The sequence below is a fragment of the Trematomus bernacchii genome, unplaced genomic scaffold (genome assembly GCF_902827165.1).
Source record: "Trematomus bernacchii unplaced genomic scaffold, fTreBer1.1, whole genome shotgun sequence".
Lineage (NCBI taxonomy): Eukaryota > Metazoa > Chordata > Actinopteri > Perciformes > Nototheniidae > Trematomus > Trematomus bernacchii.
Window position 1 is genome coordinate 1136727 of NW_022987588.1, and position 27493 is coordinate 1164219.

The 27493-nt window shown below is 40.1% G+C and overlaps 1 protein-coding gene across 1 annotated transcript; it reads left to right on the forward strand.

Annotated features, from left to right (window-relative positions):
- The first annotated feature begins 14772 nt into the window (after window positions 1-14772).
- pcdh8 (protocadherin 8) lies at window positions 14773-18226 on the forward strand. The gene is made up of 4 exons (XM_034128973.1): window positions 14773-17136; window positions 17257-17327; window positions 17574-17707; window positions 17846-18226. The coding sequence occupies exons 1-4, from the start codon at window positions 14773-14775 to the stop codon at window positions 18190-18192; spliced, it is 2916 nt and encodes a 971-aa protein (XP_033984864.1). The 3' UTR covers window positions 18193-18226.
- The last annotated feature ends 9267 nt before the right edge of the window (window positions 18227-27493 follow it).

Sequence of the window (27493 nt, forward strand, 5' to 3'; positions counted from 1 at the left end):
GTAAAAAATAAATAACATACAGCATCTGAGTACACCATCACTCAGATGCAAACTGTCCATGGTAGAGTGTGTATGTGAGTGAAGCTGCAGATGATGCGTTTGTGGAGAAAAAAACGAGCATTTGAAATGTCTCTACGGTATATTGGGATAAGTCAGTCTAAACCGAGAAAAGAGAAAATACTGATAACATTTCTAACAGCTGCCATCCTCTTAAAACACACACAACACAAACACAAGAAGAGCATCACACAATTACACACCGAGCAGAAATATAGAAAGCTTTTATAATGTTTGCAGGGCGTCAAGATCTTAATTTTTGATGCCGCTTTATGTGCATCCAGAGTATAAATTGGCCTCCCCAGTTTTCTGAAGTGATAAGAGGTAAACACCGAAAACCAATAACTGTCAGCCGAACATTAAATCAAACTGACAAGTCTCTTAAAAGGTACGGCCATGAAAAATTAACTGCAAGGTTTTTCAGGAGACCTAAAATGTGGAGTATGTTTTTCACCATCCATCTCGGCTGGGGTGATCTACATTTTTTCACACTGTCTGGGAATTCAGTCTGAGCTAGAATACAAAAACAATTTGAAGGATATAGTTTAACTCAGTAGCAACTTAAACAAGTGAAAATAAAAAAGACAAGATCAAGTAATTCTTTTCTTTCATTTACTTTGTCAAAATGTCATTATGCCCCATGTCTTATTATTCTATTCAACAGAAGGGAGGCTCAAAGGAGGCTAACTTGACATGGATGTATTGACTCAGGTTGAAATTGTCATCTTGACATCCTGTTATACAGCCTCTGAACATCTTGTCCCTACAAGGCTTATTCTGTGACCCATGAATGGAGACTTTAAAGATTTCATGGGCTCAGTCAGTCTCAGCTGTGTCCCGGGCTCAGGAAATCAAATGAAACCCCAACAGAGTACGAGTGACATTAAATCCTTAATAGTTATTGGTAAGATATTAAGGGATTAAAGCACCATAGGATACTAAAACCAAATGGAAAACTATCTGTCAAATATCCTCTCTCAGATTACCAAGTTACATGCTGATGTGTCTGTATGTACCAGAAGTCTTATCAAAAAAGCGCGTATATAGCAGTTCTGGAAATGCAGACTAAAATTAGAGAAGGGAGAACTTCATTGCCCTGACACATGTAGGTCTTGAGTCACTTGGTTTCCTGAGAGTAATCACACGAAGATTGAGCAAAGGTGCGGCAAACTTAAACATGTCAGCCAATTTCAGATGTGTGAAGCAACAGAGTGCTTCAGCAGCGCTGGCGGCTCATGGCCTTGGGCCTTGGGTTGTCTGAATCTGAAATTCACAGTTCAGAGCACACCCGCAGATGGAGCCGTAGAAATCGTTGATGCCCTGCACAATGAGGCCATTTCATAGTAGATCACGGTAGTCTCTTGCTGGTGTTGAAGGGAGAGGAAAAGCATTTTGACAGGTCAATGAAGAATTTATTTGAAATGTCTTGTGGTGTTGAGAAGATTTACGTGCTCTTCAAACAGCTATGAGGGGGGGGGGAACTGGAGGGCCCTCAAATGTGAGTTTTTGACTAACACCCCTACTGGTTAGATTGCTTAATACACACTTACACAGTTGGATTTGATGATCAGTCCTTATCCACAAAATCTTGGGGTGTTTTTTTTGAATTTCTGAATTGTCAGTTTGATTCAACACTTCTGACAGTGTGTCCACAAAGCCGAAGCAAAACCGCAGAGATTCCACGATGTCTAGCTGTGAACAGCAGTTTGTATGGGAGCGAGAGAGAAGCTGAACATGAGGGAGCATCAGAGGAAGTGATTTAGGCTGACAGGAGTGTTCTCTGCTTGATTTTTGTGACGACAGGCTGTGACAGTGCTCAGGTAGGAAACAACCGTGGAGAGATCTGCCTTGGGTATTTGTACAAAGTATACCCGTAGCCACACATGAACTGAAAGGATTACATAGTTTGGATCATCAAAATTATAAACCAAACAAAAAAAAGGATATTTTTTGCCAACAATCCAATGAAAATACAAGAACTATCAGTGCGTTAGTCCGTGTCTCGACTGTGTCTATGGCGCTCTGCAACAAGTAAAGACACACATTTGTGTAAACAGGTCAACAAAATGGAACAAATAATCTTCCAAAACAGCAGCCTTATTGTTTAATATCCAGTGATTCTAGACATACAGACATATTCGGCTTCATGTTTTGAAACATCCACTTTCACTTGTGCAATCAAATTTCCATAGAAACGTTTCTTCCCAGAGACAGTGCCTATAGTTACTATGCATAATTCATACATCTGTCCAAAAAACTCATAGTGCATAGTGAGCGTTAACCTTGGCAGGCAAGTCGTTTCCTAAATAAGCCTCAGGTGAAAAAAACTATTTTAAACGGATAATAATTATTTATAAGGAGACTGAGAGGAATATATATAGCAACAATTACAAATCAGTGACAGCTAGACAGATCTCGGTGGTAGCGTCTTTTGTGGAGAAACGACATGAAGTATTAGTTAATATGTTGCAAATGTGAACGAGGGCTGGCTGAATGTTTTGTTACTTGTGTAGCATTTTGCTGTGCCTCGAGGACATGCAGACCTGTGGCTGGCTGGGCAGGGTGAATATCTGCCAAACAGACAGTATGTACAAGCCAGAGGGCATGTGAAATAATTTACTTTTATGCTGTACTCCTGTCGAACTGTCACTGTCTTTTATTCCGTGGATTATTATCTGCAAGATTGTTTTTAGCACTGTTGGTTTTTTAATATTTTCAAGGCTGCTTCTTCTGTTGGGTTTTTCCTGGTGGCAGACGGCGGGGGCACTGGGGACAGTTCCCATTTAGGCGTGGCACATGACATTTACTGAGGAGAGGTGTGACGTGGGAAATTTGGTCTCACGTAGGATAAGTGCTTTGATTCACTGTGGTACACATCTTGTCAGTGTCTCTCTTCTCTTTTCTTGCAGTACCTGCAGACTCTCTGCTCAATCGATAAAACAGCTTGGAACAGCGCTTTAGTTAAATATCTGATTTTGTATCCATTTATGAAACAATCCTTTATATTAAGGGGTATAAGCCAAGGCCCAAGCTACCAATGTTTACATCATTGCTCTTAATTTGTTTTTAACTACATGATCCGCATGCTTGGTTAAGCATGTTGTAGTAGCAGCTTTGTGTAGTGGTGTATGTTCTTTGTTTGGTCCTATCTGTTTTTACTCCAACTCACACACACAGACGTGCTGTTAATTACGCACAGGTGTGTTTCGTTGACCTGCTGGATTGCTCGTGGCTCTTTTCGAGGCTCATTGTGTGCCCTGGTGGCCACACAGCTTTAACTAGAGACACCAGCTCCCAGCAAAGACTGAGGCAGCCAATGAAATTACTCACTGCATTTCCACCACAACACTGGAGAATGATTAGTGCTCTACAACATACAGTGTTCTTTTATCCTGCCATGCATGCTGCTGGAGACCTGTGAACTAACAGCAAGGGTTAACAGGAGAAACTGTATATGTTGCTGCAAAACTCAAATGAGTGTGTATTATTAATTCTCAATATGTCTAGTCTAAAACACTGTACTGTTCAAAAACAGTATTTGAATGCATTATGTATGGAAGATGATAGCTTTTCTCATCTAGGCTTTAGATATGCAATTGATTGTCATGTCGTGACTATTCAACCTGCCATACCATTGCTCTGTTAACATGAGGAGAACAAGGAGGCATTGACAAGCCAAAGTAATATACTGAAAGCTCCAGACTGTAGAAAAGGTTTAAATATTAAACCAGCGGTACTCAAAGCATAAAACAGATCTCCCTCTGTTAGCTGTCTCTGTGTGTTGTTGAATATATTCATATGGGCTGGCTGACTGTGCTGATAGCAGGTGAATTAAAAAGCTCAAGTTTATAAATGATAGATAGAAGAGCAGGGAGCCATTCAGATTTCTCTTTTATAAGGTGAACCGATTCAGCTTGTGCACTGATTATTGCTCTCGCCCTTGAACTAATATCTCCAGGCCTCAGCTTATGGACAAAGCATTGTGGGATATTCTATTCTTCGGTTTCAATTAAATATTTATTCTGTTTTGTGAGAAGGGTCATTTCAATTTTGCTCCTGCAGGCTCCTCTAGTCGTTCTATTACATAACTCACAATGGAAACGCTAACAATAGTTTATTTCCTGCTCCTGAAGCACCATAAGGTACTCTCGCTGTTACCTGAGTTTCATCAAAGTTGATCTCGGTCTTGCATTCTGAGTGAGTCCTGCTCTTTGTCCATACTATGCTTCACTGGTAACTCCTATAACTCTTAGCCCAAATGAAAACGGACGCATTGCATTACATATTCAGCCTCGGCACAGCAACAGCAATATTGTGTGGAGGGGCGGGGGGAATGAGATGGTGTGGAAATGCATTGCTCATTTATATTGCTCTTATGCAGCCAAGGCTTACATTTCAAATGTAAACATGTCCAACGTGTGACATAGAGTTGAGAAAAGAAATCATGAATACATCTACATTTCCAGATTTGTAAAACATTGTGTTTCTGGCTCGAGATTCAACATACTAATTAGCCCCTAGGAGATACGTCTAACAGTTTGTGATTTTCCCCTGATTTTTAATCAGTCTAATTTCTCTCTCCAACACACAGGCACGTACAGCGCCATACACACAAAGCCTCTGTTTGCATAATGTGCTCACTGTCTGCTCCTCTGAGACTAAGCACTGTTTGTGCATCCCTGCATCTATGTGCCTCTACTGCTGTGTGAGGGTGTGTGTGTGTGTGTGTTTTTGTGTGTGTGTGCGTGTATGAGTGTGTGTACGCTTGGGTGCATGCACGCTTGCATGGTGCGTGTGCATGTGCAAACCTCAGATTGTTCAAGTTCATTTGTATGTGTTTTGAGAAAGAGGGCTCAGCCCCCTCCCCTCCCCTCCCCTCCCATCCCCTCCCCGACCCAACCCCCATTCCTTTTTAGTCTACTGCCCTGGCTGTGGCTCCACCATGATTGCTCTGACAATTCAACAGTAAAAAGAAAACACCTTCTGCCAGACTGTTTTCCCTGTTCTGTTATGGAAATGAGATTTTCCATCTCACTTCATCTTCAGTACTTAAATACCTCTTTGCTGAGAATAGGACTGTCTAGCCTGTTAACACATTGCCTCCCATATAAGATTGCTGTTGTTCAGCAAAGCTTAGTTGAATTTTAGCTTCTGCCTTCACAAAGAAATTAGATTTTCTACAAATAGTGTGAAATGCGAACTGTCCTATTAGGCATGCGTTTATTGCTCTGTAAATCACAGTTAGTGTGAGTTGCTCGATGGCAGACTGCTGAATCTCCTGTTTGTATTATTCCCCCAAGTCATGTTATTGTCGTCTTCATTCACTCATCTACTCAGACATGCTACATTGTGAGGTCGTGGGTTGTGATTCATAGTTAATATTTTCGGTCCCAAAAGCCCATTATGTAATTGTATCCTTCCTAATGCCCTTTTATTTATATTGCACTCTTCAAATTGTACTTTAAAGTGATTTACCAGATAAATGAAATAGACAATAAGACAAGAGCTACCATGGAAAAATGACCAAAAACAAATAAACAAAGTGGAAAAAGCAATAAAACAATAGGAAGCCTGACCACAGTCCAGACTCCAGGACAATCGTCAGGTTTTAAACCCTCAGATACAGGACATCAGCTGTCATAAATCTGCAGGGCCATCAGACAAATAGCACCATTCACCAGCCTCCTAATCTATAAGATTTACAGCTGAGTGTTTGAGTAGAGGCATGTCAGTAGTGTTATCAAGTAGGTGCTTGCCTTTACTGATGCTTTGTTGCTTTATGCTCAAAGCTGCTCTAAAGAGAACCAAAGAGTGCAATCTGGCAAGACACAACCATGTTCGATAATAACACTGCCTACCATACGTGTCGAGGTTTACAAGTAAGGATCTGCCAATTAAGCAAATTCATTCAATAAAGCTAATTAATTGAGCTACTATAACAGATACATTGAAAGGACAGGGTAATTTAAAACAATTTTAATTAGCTAAAACAAAAGAAATCCCTAAAAAGTATATTTATGTGTTCCCCCGTTTTATGCGTAGAGACTGATAACATACTAGCTAATTTGTGCCAGTAGATGTCATTAACTCACAATATGAAATTAATTTAATACTTTTAAAAATCAATTAAGATAATCTGCCCTTATAGAAAACTAAGCTAACATGGGGAACATTGCTGCAAAGCTGGAAATAGTTTTTTCCCCTAATCTCAGATAATTAATAACTAGGCCCCCATAAAACACTCATTTGGTTTTGCTCCAGAGAATGTGAAATCTCTTCAAATGTACACCAACACTATTCTTTATCAGGCCTTGTTCTCTAAAAGCACAGAGCCCAGATTCATTTTTACGAGAGCTTACAGTATTCTATTCATAGAGCCCTTTAGAAATAGCAAGCATTCATAATGGCGCTGGGATCTGATTAACCTCCTCGCTTGCCGGCACAATGGCAGGCTACCCTGAGACTCAGCCCCGTAATGGAGTCCGCTATCACCAAGCACACTCTAAACATTCTTCGCACCGCAGGACTAGACGACCAGATTGGAATCCCTTAACTCCCCTCTGCACTCGGCACACAGTGGGGAAACAAAACATCCTCTAAGCTGATGCCCCTCAACATTAATCTATCTCTCTGCTCCACTCATGCACTTGTGCACATGTACGCACACATTAGACACCGTAGGCTCCTTCTCAGTGCCTTTGTTGCAATTTTGCATTCCTAATTGTGAAATAATGGCTGAAAAATAAGGGAGCGTTCTGCATATTTAACCATCCCCATCTAAGAAGCTTTTGTCTATGAATGTAAAACCTAACGGTACAGTGTGCACCACTAATGTTCATGTAATAGTCCTAAATTAGGCTTTATACTTTATTTGTAAAGCCTATAAACTCTCAATTTACTTACTGCTGTAACATCTGAGTCTTATTTAGTTGTTTATTGTGTTGAACTGACTATTATATGACCTGTTGTTTTTGTTCTCTTTCTCCAGTTAATACACAATTTCCTCTAAAAGGTGAAAATATAACATTCAAAGAAATACATAGAGGACCGTTAAGAGGAAAACTATTGTGTTGGTTATTTTATCTGATTTTCCCTAAACTGTCATCACACTTCAATCCCTCCTTTCTGTCTTCAGACTCTCATGTGATTTGAACCTTCACAGGGGGGATGTGTTTCAAATGTTTATCTCTCACCTCAATGTTGCCATCTCCTGGCCTAACAGTATTAAGCAAGACGTTCACACAGGCAGGCCTTTGCTTTTTGTGGAGCAAATGGATAGCTTGTGCCAGATATGTCATAGGGAGTGATTACACCCCTCAGTGGCCAGTTGGCCCAACAGTCCGCCCCCAGTGGCCAGCCCTGTGGGGGCTGTCAGGACCAGGCAGACTGGAGCTTGGTTAGGAGCCAGTCCCACGTTTAACAGCCAGCTCCTGCTCAGCCCAAGTGTCATCTGCACCTGCCAATAGGAAGCGGTTCTCACCCATCAGATAATGGCGGGGAGGAAATTGCTTCAAGGAGGCGACATCCTAGGATGGCATGGCAATATGGAGATGTGAAATATTCAAGAAAGGCGAGGAGAGGGGACCTGGACCACAAATTAGCATTGACTCACACATGAACTCCTGCAGACACACACGAACACACACACTTGGAGGCAAATACAAATATACTTATGCACATACACACACACACACACACACACACACACACACACACACACACACACACACACACACACACACACACACACACACACACACACACACACACACACACACACACACACACACACACACACACACGCAAGGAGGCTATACTTAATCTTCCCTGCTTTGAATACTACAACCGTCCAAGAGAGAATCAAATGTATTCACAGCCTGGTATACCGAACACATTTTTATTTACCTGATGTTGGAACAGCTAACATGCCACAGGAATATGGATTGCAAGTGTGTACATCCTCGCTGCAGACGCACTGAAACAAGGAGATTTTCAGCGCAGTACAATGACCAGTTCAGCTGTGACGTGGAAAATGAAAATCAAAGTGAAAGTTGGATAGGGATATGTCAAGTCAAATATGTGCCTGTAATCGTCTCACACCGAATATCACTGAAGGTTAATGTGCAGGCCCGCTGATCTTTTGGGGCCCTCATCCATGTAGCTTTAGGCAGTGAAACTCAATATGAAGCATGAAATGTGAAGTAGTCATCATAATTGGATTGAAACCCGCAGTGGATCCTTTACCAACACAAAGTATAAAAGCCCACACCAAGGCCACACTTCACACTAACAGGAGGGGGGCTGTTTTTTTTGAAGAATCCTTTTCTTTGGTGCACTATTTTGAGGTTGCTAGTCTCGGCTCTAATTATCCTGATAGATGCTCTGTCAGGACTTTGAGGTTGTCCATCAAACAGGTGGTTAAAACATGCATTTATCATCTACAACTAGAGCCTTAATGATGTGTGTCTGTGTTTGTAAAAAAACATGTGCATGCTTTCAGGATTTATTATTGCTTGCAAGTCATCTCATGTCAACATGGCAACATTTCAACCTGTAGATGGCACTATCATCCCTGGTTTTAATCCAACCCCTTTAGGGTCGACTCCCTATTTTTAAATGACTCGTCTCAACACCAACATCTATTTGGCTTTGTTTGTCATTATGATCCTTTAGCAGGTATTTTTCGTACAGTTTGACAGGAATTTAGGGTTTTTTAATCAAGGCATCATTTGTTATCACAGAAATGCGTGTGTGCAACAGTAGCATACCTGATGTGGTGATATGGTCAAAGCTTGTTTAAAAATGCTTATGCATAATGAAGAGCTGCTAGCAACTGTTGTTCCATTCGTTCTCAGGCAGCGAGCACTAGTTACACAGTGGGGAATGGTTGGAGTTGAGTGGGGGTAGAGGAACCTCAGCCAAACATGATTTGTCTCTGAATACTAATGCCTCTTTTGATCTGCCTCGGCTTTTAGGAGATTTAAACAACAAAATCTGTCTTTCCAAATTTCTTAATAGACTCAGCCTTTTGTGGCCAACATGAAAAAAATCCTAAACATGTTTACACGGCATCCATATTAATGTTCTGGATTTGTTTAAAACATGTCGAGTCCACTGAGATCTTATTACAGGGAAACCCTTTATTATTCATGCTTGGCCCTAATAGACTAATTAATTTATAATAAAATAGAAAGCCGTTTTTATGACTTTCTTGTGTTATGCATTTATTTCCATAATAGTCCCTTGTTTTACAAATATATATTTTTAAGTTGCTCCTCACATGTCCTAAATTCAGTAACATGTGCAAAAGAGATTTCATCCCTCCTGAAATGATCCGAATGCATTAATTACAGAGCTGGAGCAAAACAAAAAAAGGAAACTCACAGAAAGAAAAAGACAATTAGACCTAATAACATCAAGGCTACAAGCACCTTTGTGTTTTATGGCCTTTAAAGCTATTTAGAGGCATATTGTGACAGAATGTGAGGTGTGATTAGGGACAGTATGTTAAACATTTGGCCAGTTGTAATCAGTTGGAGGGCTGTGGGGATGAGCTGTGGTTGGGGGGTTATCTGCCTGAAGCGCCGCAGGAGGTGCCAAAGGAAACAGAGACCACTAGCCAGTCTGCGCATTTGGCACCTCCACAGCTGCTGCTCACATGCTTCCACCCTCGTTTCACCAAAGGCGAATACCAAGCACAGGATAATCTTGTTTTATCTGCCTTTCAGACAGCCCAAATGGCTGAGATTAAACCCTCCACATGACCCTCACGCTTAGAGCAGTGACATGTATACCCCCAGTTTATTGGAGCACCTAAGGTTAAAGTGAGATGAGGAAACTGATAAGGTGCTGGCCTGAAATAGCTTTCCAGTCTCAAAGGAAAAAGGCTTTACCTATCTAAATGTAATAAATGCTGTGTATGGAATACAAGTCAATCTCTTTTCAAGGTTGTATTGTTATCAAAAGAGCTTATTTAGGTATTGAGCAGCAATGTTTGCTAAATTATTAAAGGGTCAAGTACCGGAATATTTACAGCTATTTAATAATACCAGAAACTCAGCATAGACATGAGAGAAGTAAGTCTTGGATGATGTTGGGATGATTTTCAGATTTCATCATGGTGTAAAAACCTGTGTATCATGCAAATAACCCTGTTGAGTGAATTTCTTTATTATTTAAAGATTCAGCATCTGTGAGGAAACCTGATGTTAGAACATTTCCATGCCACAACCGTCATTAAAGTAGATGGTGTTACATGTAACACAGAAGCATCTGTTGTTGTCCCGAGCCAGTACTGTGGAAACAAAGCCAGTCAGTGTTTGTATTCTGCGTCATGTTCGATACATAACAGCTTGGTTGTGATATTTTTTACATTCTGTCATACATGTATGAACAAGTCACTCTGCTTTTTCTTGTCTTTTTGAATAGATTTATCGCTGAATTAATCCAGAAAACTGCAATATTCCGAGTTTACCTGTTGACCTCTATAACTGTAGATGTTGACATGGCTAACAGTTTCACTCAGTGAGACAGCTAAATAAGAAAACATCCAACAAAAGAAATATAGACACAAACATAATTTTTATAAAGTTCTTTCAATCTTTTAAAGTATTTTGCTGACAACTGGGGAAGCTCGAAACTGTAGAAAAGAAAAAAAACTTGGCTGACAATTTTCTAGCAGTGGGTGACATGCTGGCTGTTATCCAAAAGGTGGGCCTTTGAGACATTTGTTCCCAGTGGCATATGCCAGGATTACTGCTCCTAGTGACACCAAATGCTTTTCCTGCCTTCCTACCTGTTGTCGGTTGACGGGAAATATATTCAAACTGCCTTCATGTGAAATTATGTCAAAGACTGGCTGAGATCAGAACTATTTCTGACCATCATTGTGATCACCGTAATGTTGACTGCCAAAACAAGATTAACAATATTCTAACCATTAATTAAAATCACCTCAGTGAGAGAACAGATGGCCATTCCCATTCATCTGCTGTAATGTTCCTACTGTCTCCACACACGTCTTAATCAAGCCGTGATCTGCATTAATCCCCTGACTTAAGTGACAAACAAGTATCACTTCTGTGTGTTAGCCAGGCTTTGTTGGTGCATGGCCTCTGTTAACCTTGTAATGATGTATTGATCAGAAAAATACTTTGTACATGAGTAGGTAGTGTTTTGTATTCATGCAGTATTAACACAACTGAGTACACATGATCATAGATGAGCAAGACATGTGCAGCTGCTGTTTTTAACATAAAGTGTGTGCTTTAATCTCAGACTGAAATATTTTCATCTATAGCTGCTCAACTGTTACCCTGACACCGTTGCGACACAAAGTGGTAAGTGCGTGATAAGATTAAGGCGTAATCCTCTTAGTGGCAAACAACTAATTTGGCTAATAATTCTGCATTACCTTCTGACTCCTCATAGCCACCAAATCCTGGATTTCAACACCGAGCCAGCATGGGACTGTTGTGCTCAAGGCTTTGTGTGTCTGGTAGTGGCAGAAAAGTATCTTATGTTTGATCCTCCTCTGCCTCAGTGTTCATATGTGCAGCCTGATCTTGTTTGTAATAAAATATAGATAGAGAGGGAAAAAAACAAGAACGGAGAACATAATGAGAGATAGATGCAACATTTCCTGTTTACATTCAACTCAACATCAGACGATTTCTCACTCCATATTGAAAACCATGAGCGACGATGCAATGCTGTTGCACTTCCAAGATTAACGATTTAAGTTGTATTGGCCTGCTTAGTGTATAGCCCTGAATAACAGTTGCTGTAATGATTTGTGGCGTAATACTAGCTTTAACAATTGGGGATCAACACTTGTTTGCCTTATGCCTTGTGGATTTTAGAACAAATGCTTAACACTTCTGCTGTAATGTGATGCAACTGAGGCATTTTCCAAGTTCAATATTCAGAATAAACACTGCCGTTTTCAATGGCATACATGATAAATTGGCTTTCTGCAGACAGTCTGTTATTATAACGTGTTTGTGCTGCCTATTGTTGCCAAGAACAAAGCAGCCAGCATTATCGGAAAAGAAAATCCATCTTTACATTTAGTATATGCTAAATATGTCCCAATCTGACAACATGGGTGGTGCTTTTTCTTTTTTATCTGACTTTTTTTTCCTGTCAATTATCAGCTTCAGCAAACACCATTTTCTAGCATAGGATGATTCACAAGTGTGATTGTTAGAAAAAACACCTAATGCCAAAGATTTGCAGGGGACATGGAGTCTGAGCCACAGGCCATGTTGAAAACGTCCATTTTAAAGGCAACTGCTCAGAGTTGTGGTCTAAAGGTCTTCTCTGCCTGTCATGGCGGCAACCTGAGAACACGCTTGGGAGACAGTTTTGCTGAAGAAGGATGCTTTAATGGCCTGGGGGTCTCCTGAAGCAGCACACAGGTACTGGAAAGCTGGCCGCAGCTTTGAGTAAAAATAAGGCATGATAGAGACAGGATGAGTGGATGATTGGCACTGTCAGCATTATTGAGAGCATTTTGTTGAAGGAGCTAAGCCGGAGAGCAAAGATTTTCGATTTAATAGTTGATCTAAGTTCCAGCTTTAACCCAGTGTTATGAGCTTTGTGTGATGACAAAAAGCAGCCAAAATGAAATTCCCCTGTAGATGGGGATGGGTGGATAGGGTGAGGAGCTCAGGCATCCTAAGGGAGCTTGGAGTGGAGCCAGTTGAAGTGGTTTAGGGATCTGATCAGGAAGCTTCCCTTAGGACATTTTTTCAGGCATGCCCAACTGTGGGAGACCCAGTCCACACTTAAGAGATGTTCTCCTCTGGCTTTGGTACATCATGGGTATTCAGGAGCAGCTGGAACACTTTTTTGAGGGAGAGGGATGTGTCGACTACCTTCCTTAGCCTGCTGACACTGAAAAAGCAACAGCATGTGTGCAGATGGATGGACATTTATTTATAAAACATAAGTTAGCTCGTAAAACTCTTCACATATGGCACCACAGAGCGCCTTATCACCTCCCGCTGACACAGTATCACGTGGATCTCTGGTCTGTGACTGCTGTGTGCCTTTTCACACCTCCCTGTATGTGCCCACTTGGGGGCTCAGACAGATTTACTCAAACTTTTGTAAGGTGTCAAGAGTCCTTTGAAGGGCCATAGACGCCTTTTAATCAGCAGAAGCTAATCACCCATATGGTTGACAAAGGTCTGGTTGACTCATGCTCTTTTGTTATCACTATGGGAGCTGTTGCGTGTGTGTGTGTGTGTTACTGTGTGAGTTTGAGGTGGGAGGGAGAGTCATTCAATGGAGTTTATTCTCCTGACTTCTTTGTTCTTCTGACTTCACAGGATCTTGTTTTGGAAGAATTGCTGAAAGGGGTTAATTACTTGCGTTTGAGTGTTTATTACAGTAGAGATGGTCTTGATTATACAGGCAGGCTTTTCCTCTAAGGCGGCACTACTCTGATATTCTACATGTAATTAACATTGTGGGTGTCCAAAACACAACAGTAATCAAATGACACTTGTCTGGCTTTGTGAGTTCCCTTCACAGCATTATACTTAAATTCTTCCCCTGCTATTTAAACAGATGAGACAGTGTCTCTGCTGCACAACAAAAATAATGACTTTTGCTTTTAATGTAAATGAGTTATGTGCAATCACTTGGATAGATGTGATTTTGAGAAAAACACAACTAAAGAAAGATAAAAGAAAGGTAAAATATTGATGGATTCAAAGCTTGGCTTTTATTAAGCCAAAATGTCAGGGTAAGGATTTTGAGCGGACTGTCTGATTATAATACTTATAATTCATTGTATTTGAATAACAATAAGAGTCATTAGGCTCTGGGAACTTCAATTAATAGATGTTTTTTCCAGTTTCACATTGCATATGCATTTACTTGTTGGAAAGTAAATAAGTACATTTATCAAATAAAATGCTGTATCTCTAAGATTTGCCGTTGTATACATACAGTAGACTACTCTACATGAAATAATGATAAACCAATATGAATGCGTTAATTTGACATTTTGAGGATAATCATTGTACTTTTACCTAAAACAAATGTTTTACCTTTGGACCTCTATACAGTGTGGTAGCCTACTTCAATGTAAAGAAAAATGAATTTCTGCCTTTACTGCTTTTGCTATTCATATATGGTGTTGAAGTAGCCTACAGCAAATCATGATCCTTTCTGGTGTTATTATGAGCCCTTGTTTACTTGATCAGCAATTGTAATTTATTTGACATAAAGGCTTTTACTTACTGCTATTTTTCTTTCCACCCTGTCTTCCGCATAATTTCCTGTAACTGCCTGACTAACATAGCAATCCTTCTTTTAATAGGTACTTCAGATACATCTACTGGCACGTGGTCCTATGTAATACAGGCATGTAAGTGATTGAATCAGTTAATTAATTACCATGTGGAGATTTTTTTTTTTAAGTAACACTATTAGCAGCACGATTAAAGTTCCACAATCAGTTTATCTAATAAACCATTTGCTCTAACAAAAGTACAACAGTTTGCTGCAGAGCCAAACGTGCCCCTGTTGGTGGACCACTGGAAGGCCATTGGTCGATGGGGCAGCCTATTTGCATATACCGGGGCTTAAAGTCCCACAGCGAAGTCAGATTACCACAGCAGTGTTTCGACCTAACACAGCACAAGTGGTGGATTTGATGCACAATTCGTGACTTTTTTTGGCAGCACTCTGTAACCCTTCAACATGGGATTTTGCAAGATTGCAGGAGTTAGAGTGTGCATTGTGCTTTCTTTATTTGTATACTCTGTTCGGTGTACAACTACAAGATATTTCACCTATGAAGAGGATGCACCCGGGACGGATATAGGAAATCTATCCCAAGATTTAAAGATTGATCCAGCTGAAGACTCCGACACATCGTTCCGCTTCATGCAGGAAAACAACTCCTCTGTGATTGAAATGAGGGAGATCGACGGACTTCTGAGTGTGGCAGAAATAATTGACAGAGAGCAGCTCTGCCCGAGGTCTCCGCGCTGCTTCATCAGCTTCGACGTTGTGGCCTTCTCCAAAGAAAAGTTTCAACTCATCCACGTGGAAATCGAGGTGAAAGACATCAACGACCACTCTCCTCATTTTACGCGCAACGAGACACAGCTGGAGATAGTGGAGAATGTGCCTCTGGACTCAAGGTTCCCACTGCAGGTTGCCCTCGACCAGGACGTGGGTGAAAACTACATCCAAAGCTACAACATTTCCGCTTCTAATCATTTCGCCATTGAAGTGCGCGATGGGGATGATGGAGTGAAGTTTGCTGAGCTGGTGCTGGTGAGGGAGCTCGACCGGGAGGTGGAGGACTTCTACACCATCGAAGTGACTGCAACTGACGGAGGGGTGCCTTCAAAGTCCGGGTCTATGATTGTAAACATCAGGGTGCTGGACTTTAACGACAACAGCCCCACGTTTGAACACAGCTCGCTGAAAGTTGAGTTGTATGAAGACTCCCCGGTGGGTCACCGAGTTCTCAAAGTGCACGCTTTTGACCCCGACCACGGTGTTAACGGTGAGGTGACGTACGCGTTTGCTGACGTGCTGTCACCTGAGACTGGACGCCTTTTCCACGTCGACCCTTATTCCGGGGACGTGACTTTGAAGGCGGTGGTTGATTATGAGAAAAGGAAGTCATACGAGCTGAATATCAAAGCCTCAGATTCGGGCGCAAACTCTGTCCCGTCCAGCTGCAAAGTTGTGATTGACATCGTGGACGTGAATGACAACGCACCTGACATCAGCATCAAACCGATGACTTCCAGCAGTGATGGAGTCGCCTACATTACAGAGGCTGCAGCTGCAGAGAGCTTCGTTGCTCTGATAAGCACCTCGGACAGAGACTCTGGCTCCAACGGGTACGTGCACATCAGCCTGATCGGGCACGAGCATTTCACCCTGCAGCAGGCATATGGGGACTCTTTCATGATAATTACCAGCACTACTTTAGACAGAGAGAAGATCCCAGAGTATAACCTGACTGTGATTGCTGAGGATCTGGGAAGCCCACCCTTCAAAACTGTCAGACAGTACACCATCCGTGTAACAGATGAGAATGACAACCCCCCTCTGTTCAGTAAGTCACTTTTTGAAGTTTCAGTCCTGGAAAATAACATCCCAGGTTCATATGTTACAACTGTTGTCGCTCGAGATCTTGATGTGGGAAAGAATGCCAAAGTCTCATACAAACTCATAGATTCAGAGGTGCCAGGAGGAGCTCCAGTGTCCACTTATGTTTCTGTGGATTCCCTCTCCGGGTCTTTGTACACTTTGAGGTCTTTTGATTTTGAAACTCTACAGCAGATTGAGCTGGTCATCCAAGCTGAAGACAGAGGTTCCCCCTCTCTTTCAAGCACATCGACAATCAGAATAAAAGTTGTGGATCTGAATGACAATTGTCCTTACTTCACCTTCCCCGTCCTTATGAACGACTCTGCTGATATCCCTCTGCCTTTTAATGCACCTGCTGGCTACCTTGCCCTTCGCGTCTCAGCTGAAGATGAGGACGAGGGAGTGAATGGCGAGCTCCACTACCAAATTGTACAAGGTGACCCACATATTTTTACAATGAACAAAGACACTGGAGAAATTGCTTTGAAACAATGGCTGACGTCTGAAATTGGAGACGTGCTGGAAATGAAAATCGCTGTGAGTGACAATGGCAGGTCCCCGCTCTCTAGCAGTGCCACCATTAGGTTTATTGTCTCAGACACACAGCCCTCTGAAGACCAAGTTGTCATTGTGTTGCGGTCAAGTGATGAAGAAGGCACTGGCTTTGATGGCTCGCTAATTGTCATCATTATGCTCAGCGGTGGTTGTGCATTGTTGCTGATTGCAATAGTGGCTGTTGTTGTGACATGCAAACTCAGTGATGGGGGGAGAAATCGAGGCTCCAAGAGAGAAGTGTGTCACAGCATGTTCGACAGCAGGCCCATGCCCATGATCGGCTCAACAGAACCCAACATTTACACCGGACCAAGAGGTTTCTTCCACGAGAGAACCTCTTCATCTCTGGATGATTCCTGCCTGTATGAGGAGAGAAGTGGGGACTCTGAAACAAAGGTGAGTCAACTAAGAGAGTATTTCATTTTCATATGCATATGATGTTCCCCAGAGCTGCCTTGATCTCTGTGCCAAAAATGGAAGCTAAGCTCTGTGCTGTCATTTTGTTTGTTGTCTTAGATGTTCCTGCCCTCCAAGCATTTCCAACCAACATCTGTGTGGCAAGGTGACAAATACTGCTTGCAAGTGAGGTAAGACAACTAAATGTGATTTATTTTCTCAGATATGATATGCTTTATTCACAGTGAAATCTCACTGAACACAGAGGGTACTTAACATGCAACATGCATGCACTATGTTGCTTTTGGCATTGCAGTGGAGTAAGGTTAGATGGGTGGGATGAAAACAGGCCTTGTGTGTGGAAAAAAAAGACATCAATAATCAAGCTAATGTGGTGCAATGGTGGCTCATACTGTATCTGTTGATTGTATTTGCAGTGGCATTGGCAACAGCGACCAGCAGAGCGTGAAGGACAGCGGCAAAGGGGACAGTGACTTTAACGACAGTGACTCTGATATCAGTGGTGACGGAGGGAAAAAGAACTTCAGTACCTTCCAACCAAAGCTAAAAAGTGAGTTTTCCACTAAATTAAACACTACTGAATTAAACATAAATATTACCCAGACTGACATAAATAATACATTTTATTAATAGCTTCATCAAAAATGTCTCATCTTTATTTTTAAAATATTTTCCCCTTTTATTTTAGGTTCATCCAGCACTGCTCACAGCTTGTCTGGGGAGTGCCAGAGCACGTACGGTGTATTACCACCACAGAGCTTTAGAGGATCCGGAGATAATGCATACACAATAGGCTTCGCCCCAGCACCAGTGTTCAACAATCTTCACGGCTATCCCAACTTTTGGAAGGACTCTGGTTATGGAACAAATCGCCCAAAATCCAGAAACAGCATGCAGACCTTCTCTACCGGGACCCTTCCTTGTTATTTCCCTCAGCAGCATCGTGAGGCAAGTGTTCGAGGAACTGAAATCCAAAACCAGAGTCCACATTTTGTAACCGTGGCTACGACCCTCGAGGTTGCAACCATCTTTTAAAAAATGTGTTGAAAAACTAAATGACCTGAACCCGTTTTGTACATATTTTTAAAAATTGCTGTTGCTACAGGTGTACATATTTTTGTACTTGAGGAATTATTGTAAAATGTATTATTGATCACTATTTAAGTATACTGTATTCTATGATGCACACTCATGTCCCTTTTTCCAATAAAAGTCTGATTTATATCATACATTTTTTTTATTTATTCCACAAATGTTATCAAATTGTTTTACTAATACAAGATACATCAATTCATCTAAGACATATTTCATTTGAAGAATAAATATCACTCCCTTGCTAGTTGAAACTCCGTTCTGAATTTGTAAACATGTAAAACCCCCTCTAGTTTGAATCTACATGATCAAGACTCGAGTCAGTGATGATCAGATGTAAAATCTCAAGCTGCTGCATTACCTGGGAGACTGGCTTTGAAGAGTCTTAGGTTGCTCCGTTGAGTTTCTTGCATGCAAATGAGAGAGTAGAGCTGGTACCGAAGGGGAAAATGAAGTATAAACCATTATTGCTACAAAATCATGCTGGGTGCTGTCAAGCCTGCTTCGATTCTTCTAAATAATTTACATCACCTTAAACAACAGTGTACATATTAGACTTCTTAAAAAATCTCTGACTTTCATTTGTTGCTGTGAGAAGCAAATGCTGAGCTCTGTATTGATTTTGTTGTCAAATGGGACAAACAATACACAGGATGATGTAGAGTTTCCTCTTATTAAACTCTCTCTTAATACTCTGACATTGATAAGGCTCTATCCCGTCTAGCTTTGCTGTCCTATTTGCAGAACGGGTCACTTTTATTCAAAACAAACCATGAGTATGTAGGGCAAGTACAAACTGTCTCTGGTCCGGAATGATTTATTGATGAAACATTGATGTGTGCACAAACCATAACCAACACTGACAAACATCGCACTGAATCCTGGTTAGTGGTCGTTGACTGAGCTTACATGTAGCTGTTGCATACAAATTATACAACATTTGCATTAGTTTCTTATGTACGTCTCCCAAAATAGAGCAGCAACATAATTTTTGTAAATCCAGGACACACAGATGCAAGAAACCAGAAAGTCTGACTAAATTATGCAAGATAAAAATCTATTAAATATATCTCTCAATCAAGGGACCATGTCCATGGGGAGGTGAATGTGTTTTCACCAACATGTACAGGCCCACTTTAATATTGCTTTTCATCAACATTTTAGACTCTGGAGTTAAGGTACTGAAAATATGCATTTACATGCTATTAAATACCTGCTGATTTATATCTTCCCATGGACTATTTTGTTACAGTATTTTGTCCTCATTAGTTTTAAGGTCACTTTAAATGAGCTTTTGATGTATGAAAGCAACTGAGACAAGAGTAAAGGGTTGTTACAAATTACATAATAGCTATCTAAGGGCCAGTCCTGAAAATAAAATAAATAGTTTCCAAAACTGCTGCCAAGGAAGTGCTATCAGTGGAAACTGACGAGAGAAAAGAGCCATTACTTTTTTTTGTTTTCTGTTCATCTGCAGGAAAATGGGCTAAGAGCAGTGCTCATTTGCATAAGCATAAATACCTGCTTTTTTATATCCTTGATAAAAACTGGAATAGAGTGGATATAACTGTAAAGCACTAAACAGAGTTCTCACACATTACCACGATTTCGCTCATGAATATAGGACATTGTTCAAACATTTCTTTTCCTATTTAAGTGGTTCTGATCACCTCTTCTAAAAGATGCAATACCCCTAGTCTACAATGTCACAACAGATTTGGATATTGCAAAGTTATTAACTTTATTTTAGGCATAGAGTCCACTGAGGATTCAAGGCCATTTGGTACAAAAGGCAAGCAATAAGAAAGAAGGTCATATGTGTGCCCCTAGTGATGTGCGCTGGTCTGACAGATAGCCAATTGCACAGAGAGGGGAAATGCATTTATCAATCAATACAATATGATTCCCTTCATCACTGCTTTGTGTGCTCCTTGTAGGTCAAATAGTTGTGCATTGACCTGACAATTTGTGCCACAAAGTATATTCATCTGCACAGTTTGGCATTACATTTGTGTCTGTTTGAAAAGTCACTGCTGGCAGACACTGTTTTCTTTCATATCAAAATGGACTCCACAATAATGTTGTGCAGCAGCTCTAACAACACAGTTTATAATCTCCCTAGGTAAAAGAAAATGGACATTTTAAGAGCTGTTTTTCAGCTTATCAGGAATCCACTGACAAATGAGTTAGATCTGCCAATGTCACTTCAAGCCTTCGCACCTGGTGTTTGGTTTATTTTTGACAAATGGCTAACTGTGGGACTGTGATTATGTTGTTATAGCCTCTTAGCATCTCAACTTGAAGTCCCCAGTGTGGCGAGTGTGCAAAGATGAAGCCTTTCTGAATCAATGTAATTTGGTGCTTCAGGCCCGTCCCACAATGCAATGTTTTGTACTACCCGCACCTCATCTTCATCTTTGTCTCAACTGCCAAGTGTGGATATTGACTTTTGGATGCTTTGAATTGTGTGGCTGGTGAGTGAAAAAATAACACCATTTGTTTCCCACTTGACAGTTTGTCTCGAAGGAGAAGTTGTTTCGATTTATTTCACCATTAAGATGTTGTCTGCTTCATTTACAATAAAGTCCCATCAATGTCTGATACCTTGAAATAATTAAAACAGGTGGCAGGCAAAAGCAGCAGTTTCTACTAAATTATGGGATGTTATCACTGGGCCATTTGTAGGTTTACATACAGCATGTCGTAGATAGAAAGTATCCATTTTGAAGGCCTCGAGTGATCTATAGAATACTTTGGTCTTATGGTACCCCACAAATGAATGTATTCAAAAGTAAAGAACGACACTCCATGTGAATAGTTTGCTAGAAGTGATTTAAAGAAATAGCTCAATATGCTAATTTCCTTTTTGGAGTTATACAAGAGATTTCATACCACTTTTATAACTGTCTGTTGAATATGGTGCTTGAGCCAACAGCTAGTTAGTTTAGCTTTCAATAAACAATTGAAGGATGGGCTTAGCCTGTCTCTGGATTTCTGTGAGGTTGTCAGGTAACCAACTGAAACTCCAGAAAGTCACTACACTTGTGAATTGTTATGTTGACACTTTGGTTGTTCTTTGGATTAAACAGACAGGATATGTGTCACTATTGAGCTTTAGAGGTGCTGGTAGGCTAATGGTGTTACGTTTGAAAGAGAGCCAGGCTAGCTGTTCCCCCCTGTTTACAATCTCTGTGCTAAATTAAGCTAACTGGCTCCTGGCTCCAACTGCATTGAAGGACAGATATCTGAGAGTGGTATTGATCTTTTCATCTAACCCTCGGAAAGAAGGCAAATAAGGCTAATTCCCCAAATGTGGAATTATTCCTTTAACCTCAAATTGACCATCAAAGACATCATTTCCTCTGTTTCCTTGCAAATCATTCGATAAATATTTGGATCTTCAAATATAAGAACATTGTTTTCTCTCTTTGCCAAAAGCCTGCAATAATACAGTTGGAGTCTGTGAGCATGTTTTTAATTCTGAACTGCATTGTAGCTTGTAACACTTGAATTATGGTATGCTAAAGATATGCTGCTATACATTATTTTGTAGACTTTAAATCCCAGGTTTAATTTGTAGTTTTTGCAAAAACTAATTTGGTGTAGTCCTATATTCCATGCAAGGGAGGGTTTAGCAAATTGAAGAAAGACGGTTTACATGTATTCAAAGACTTTTCAGGCTACTGAGAACATGTATGGCCAAATCAATTGCTAATTTTATCTGCATTTTATTTCAGCTCTAATGTTTTAAATGAAAATCTGGAGAGCTGAAGTGTTTTGTTGTGAAGCCACTATTATGTGATAATATTACACTATAGTGTGCCGCGTGACTTGGTCGTGATAATTGGAAGATGGAACTCAATTAAAAATCTAGAAGCAGTTCTAGCTTTAATAAAAATCTAGGACATAAAATACAAGCAATAATATTTCTGTATCTTATTGGTTAAATCTCATAATGTGCCTTTGAGCACAAAAGGATGTGAATATTGTGATGAATCATTTTAAAACAAACAATGAGGGGATGTGTGACTTCTGTCTAGACATCTGTGCGTGTGTGAGCTTGAGTTTAGTCATTTGATTTGATTGATTTGATATATTTACTGCTTAAATATGATGTGTTTCTTCTCGAAAGTGAGATATAGATAATGACATAGAGAGAGAGAGAAGAAGAAAGACATTATCATCAATTCATCATGATAAAAATAACCCATCTTAAAGGAAATGTTGTCAGAATGTATGATGTAGAAGTCCTCGAGCCATTTCAGCTGCCCCATCAATCATTCAACGCATAAATGTTCAAAACAGTCCTGAATTCCCCAGGTGATACAAAAGAAAGTTGTATTGTGTGAATATTGTGCAAACCACGAGACAAACATTCACACACGTCCTTCACCATATAAATATATATTATCAGTAGAAACTCTGTGCTGAAGCAGCACTGAGCAACTTTACCAAGGTCTGTCTGTTTTCTTTTAGTTGTTATACCACTAGGGGGAAACATCATGCTGTATAACCTCCAACATTATAGTGTTCCCAAAACATCATCTATAGGTATGATTTATACATGCAATCTGGCAATAACCGGTTAAAAAATATAATTTAACAAACATTTACACTAGTTCATTGTAACTCGGTATTCTCTGCTAAAGCAGTGAGATGTTATTCATGAGCGGTTGCTATGCTATTACCAAATGTCAGCTTTTAATGGAGTTCTATTGTATGGAACAGGAAGCCTGTGTTCAACAGTAACATCATGTAATGTAGCAATAATATGTCAATACTTTAATATTCATGTTGCTATTTAAGATGTATTTTTTCTATTGTATGACTGTGGTGCTTTCAGTTCACACAACAGCAGTGTTGCTGCTTTTTACATAATTCCAGTAAGACCAACCAGTGATATAATTTGATCACTTCAGGGTTGCATCATATTGTGGGTTTACATATGTTGAATTCAAGTCTGGTTAACAAACAAGCGATGAGTACCCTTTTAGGGGCTTCAATAATCAGACCACTGAGTGCTCATGTTCAGCTTTTATTTTGTATCTTTAACAGAACCAAGAACCAAGCCCACACACAGTATAGAAGCAAATTAATATTCTAGATTATGCTTTCACTGAAAATCCTATTCATTATTCCATAGACAAACTAGAGATAACTAATTCATATTCCTATTGAGCATATTTACAATTCTTACAACAAAAGCTCAAATCCCAATTGAGCTTGTATTCAGGATGAGCTGTTATTATGTGTCTTTATGAATATCAAATATCATTGCGTTCATGAGTGAACAGAGTGTTCTGAATGTTACCTCAGTGACAGAAGATGCAACAAAAAATACCAATAAACATAAGTGATGTCCCTTTAAGCCTCTTTGTTATATGGCGTCCATATAAACCGATTCAAAAACAGAATGCTTCATCTCATCAGGCTGACAGCCAGAGGAGTATTAATTCACTTTATTACTGCATAAATGTACGCATGGAGTGGCTGCCGCTTTCACACCCCAGCAACAGACTGCTTGACCTCTGTCTTAAGCAGAAATGGCAGTGCCTGCAGTTCTCTGTCTGTGTGTCAGCTCTCACATCGGGCTATGGTCCCGATCTGATGATGATAAATCTTTGCCAGTTGTTCACCAGTTGATTGTGGTTTACTGCTGAGCCGCGAAAGTGTCTCATTGTGTCAGGTCGGGGCCGTCATAGAGACAGCTGCCAAAGGTTCTCTGCTATAAGGAAGAGAGAAATTAGGAAGAGAAGAGTGAGCCCAGAATACTATGTTACATCAATCAGTCTAAATGATGTGCTTATGTAATTAGCTAACAATGTTTTGTTTCTCCAGTTCCCTGAAGTTATTAGTGTCTCACAGTTAACCTTGAAGTAATTGGGAAGGCTCCGTTGATGTTTCCCTATCAGTATGGGAGTGACAGTTTATTTTTCTTCTCTGGAAGGCTTCCCTCCTCTTTCATGTTGCTACAGTATTTGTGAATTAGTTTCCTGTCACTTTACAGTACAGCCTAATACTAATTGGTGGAGAGATATATGGGTTATTCACATCCCACTAGGTGGCATGCTGTCTTCCTTCCTTCCCGACATTAACATGAATGAGAATTGTCTAAACTAATAACATGGTGTTGCTCCGGTTATACCACTGCACAAATTACACCTTCCTTGGAAATGGCATAATCTTAAACATAAATTCATTCACTAACTCTGCAACCACTGCTACCCCGACTAGTCTCTGACATTTTAATTTGATGCTTCATTTGCAATTAGACATGCACTGCATGGCCATTGAATTATTTTTATTTAGCGAGAATCAAACATTCACTTGGACTCCTTTTGATTTAAAGGAAAAACTTGGTGCAGGGGTTTTTTTATGCCTTCAGATTTGTCAAAGTTGTACAACGTTGGACAGTGTTTCTCTGAAAAATGAATTGAGTTGTCATGGTTTTGATGACCACCACATCAGTGGCATGCTACGAGACACAATCTAGGAACAATAGAAAGACTGACATTCTTATGAGAATGAGGATGATGAGCCGGGTATGTGAGAAAAAAGTCTGCTTATTGTTTGAACTTATGATAAGAAAAACATCCAAAGACAAAAAAAAGAAAGCAATCTGTTTGTGACCATCTTGGAATGTTTGCGTATCCAATGCTTTGCTCAGTTGCGTTCCATTTCTATTCCAGACAGAAAAATGTTACGTCCTTTTTTAATTTTCTGATAGTCCCTTGTCTCTGTCGGCCACTTTGCTGGATAGATATCTGTCCGAGAAGTTAATTTAAATGACTTTTTGAGGATGGCGATTGATCCATTGCATACTAAATAACTTTCCCGGCCTTAGATAAAGAGCCACTGCAGAAAGAATAAGGAAATGTCATGAGCTCTTCTAAATCACACTGCTATTGTATCTGTCTATTATCCATTTCTTTCCATCTAATTATGTAAGCGCTGCTCGTTCCAGTAATCCCCAGCCAGACTACTGAAATCTAGTCATTGTCAACATCAACACTTTTAAAATGAATTTATCATACTGTTCCTGTCGTAGACTTCTTTAAAGCCCTAAAATTAAAAAGCAATTTTTTCAAGGGCTTCTCACTCATAAAAACAAAAGGTGCTTTGTTTTTTGTTTTCTTTGGGATTGTCAGGAATGGTGGAGAAGGAGGCAGATTTTCTTTTGTTTACCCAGAGAGATCACGCCTGGGTCATATCAGAGATGTTTACTCCTCCTGTCAAAGGATAAGTTGTAAATTTAAGCCCACAGGAAATGAAAGACGTAGTGGCATGCTGAGTACAGACACCAAAGTAATGTCACCTTGAGTGAGCATTGCTCTTGTCTGGACTGGCAGGTGATATCAGAGGATAAACTCCATTTTGACCTTGTGTTCACTCATCACAACAAAAACACAAGAGAAGAACAGCTACAAAAAACAAACAAAACCAGTAAAAAAAAACACACCTGTCACATTTCAAATATTATTGCTTCAGTCAGCTGATATCACCCGGCTCGGCTGCAGATAACTGCACTTCACTCTGTCTGGATTAATGGATGGCTAGGTTTGATGTTAACACTGTTATTAAAAATGCAAAAAACAACCAAACATATCTTCATTAAAATTCAGTGCCATGGATGTGTGATTGATTCCATCATCAACCAAGTCATTTTCGTGGCCAGCATAGGAACATCAAACACCATGACCTCCATTATTTCCCCTTTGAAATTGCATTCACTTTACTCGCCTCTCTGGCTCTCCAATACCTTGAATCATTTCTCCTGGGAGGTGTTTTTTCTAACCTGCTGCTTCTCTGCCAGTCCTAAGAGCAGTGTACCCAGCAATTCTCCTACACTGTATGTGGGACACTTGAGCTAAGAGTGAGATGAGGCATCTGGCACAACCTTCCCGAGACAGTGAGCTAGATTCAGCTCAGTGAAATGTAGGCAGCCCAAATATAAACCGGCACACATATTATATTTATCTTGATAATGTATGACTATATTGTGGCACAAATCAGACTCACTCTTCGATACAGAGTTTTAGAAAACGGATATGAATAGATTTAAACATGTACACGCCTTTGATATGTTTACTCTGAACTTGTGTACTCCCAGAGTCCCATTTCTTAAATACTAGGCTTTATTCTTTTCTTTATAACATTCTAAAAAAGGAGTTGTTCAACATCTAGGGAAATGCCCTTTGCTTTCTTTCTGTTGGTTATATTTGAATATTGATACCCCTTTCATGTTTGTGCTTCAAATGTGGGGCTGAAGCCAGGAGTAAATTAGCATAACTAAGCATAAAGTGCTAAGTGGACAGATAAGGAAATGTCACAATCCCATCTAAAACCAGATATTCAAATTTGTACGTAACTGTTTTTGGCCAAATTTAAAAAGAAGATACACGGTATAGGTAAAGACCTTTACACAACGAATAATCAACACCAAATGCATACATTGCAAGGCCTGGAACTATTCATAATTCAAATTATTCAAACCTGTAACGATGCAAATTTGCAACAAAATTGATTGATGCCTGTTCTTTCAGTGTGAAAGGGTAGAAAAATCAATATCATTCGGGAGAAAAAAACACTTTTTAGCTTCTCTGCATTTTAGCAACATAATGCAAATGTTCTATGTGAAAGTATTCACAACCAAAAACAAAATGTCCAAGTTGTATATTGATGTGGAAATCGACGCACATCAAACTATCAAACATCGAACTAGATAGCTCTTCCTGTTTCCAGCTTTTTTGCCAAATGAATCCCTTCAGATGAGAGAACCTTTTTTTATTGCTCCTGTAATGAAAGTCACTAAACATTCTTGTCAAAACATCAAACTATTCCTTTATGTCTTGCACAATGAGAGCAAGAACACTCATAAAATGTGCATGTTGTGCCAGAGCTAAAATAGGCCCATCACTTCTCTGCTTCCTTAAAGTTGAAGTGCACTTATTTTTTTCAATTTATTTTTATTTCTCTTAAAAGTTTTAAATAGTTGTAAAACTCTAGATCCACTTATTTTCCGAAGCTTCCAACCGCATCGATCTTCATCATGGATTTTGTTCAATTGACCAAGGTATGAAACCTCAACGTATCAAAACCTCTGTCTGCTCGTGGATGGTCCCTGGCTTCAAATCTTTCTGAAAACGTTAGATCCTTTCCCAGGCGTTGCTGAAATGTTGCCCAGTGATCGCAGACAGCTGATGTTGTCTGTATCTAGTTTTCATTCAGTCTGTTGTCCAGGTTC

Excerpts from the sequence above, each read along its gene's own strand:
- pcdh8 (XM_034128973.1), top strand. The coding sequence starts at position 14,773 with ATGGGATTTTGCAAGATTGCAGGAGTTAGAGTGTGCATTGTGCTTTCT. Across the intron at positions 17,137-17,256 it reads GTGGGGACTCTGAAACAAAG|ATGTTCCTGCCCTCCAAGCA; the intron begins GTGAGTCAACTA and ends TTGTTGTCTTAG. Across the intron at positions 17,328-17,573 it reads AAATACTGCTTGCAAGTGAG|TGGCATTGGCAACAGCGACC; the intron begins GTAAGACAACTA and ends TTGTATTTGCAG.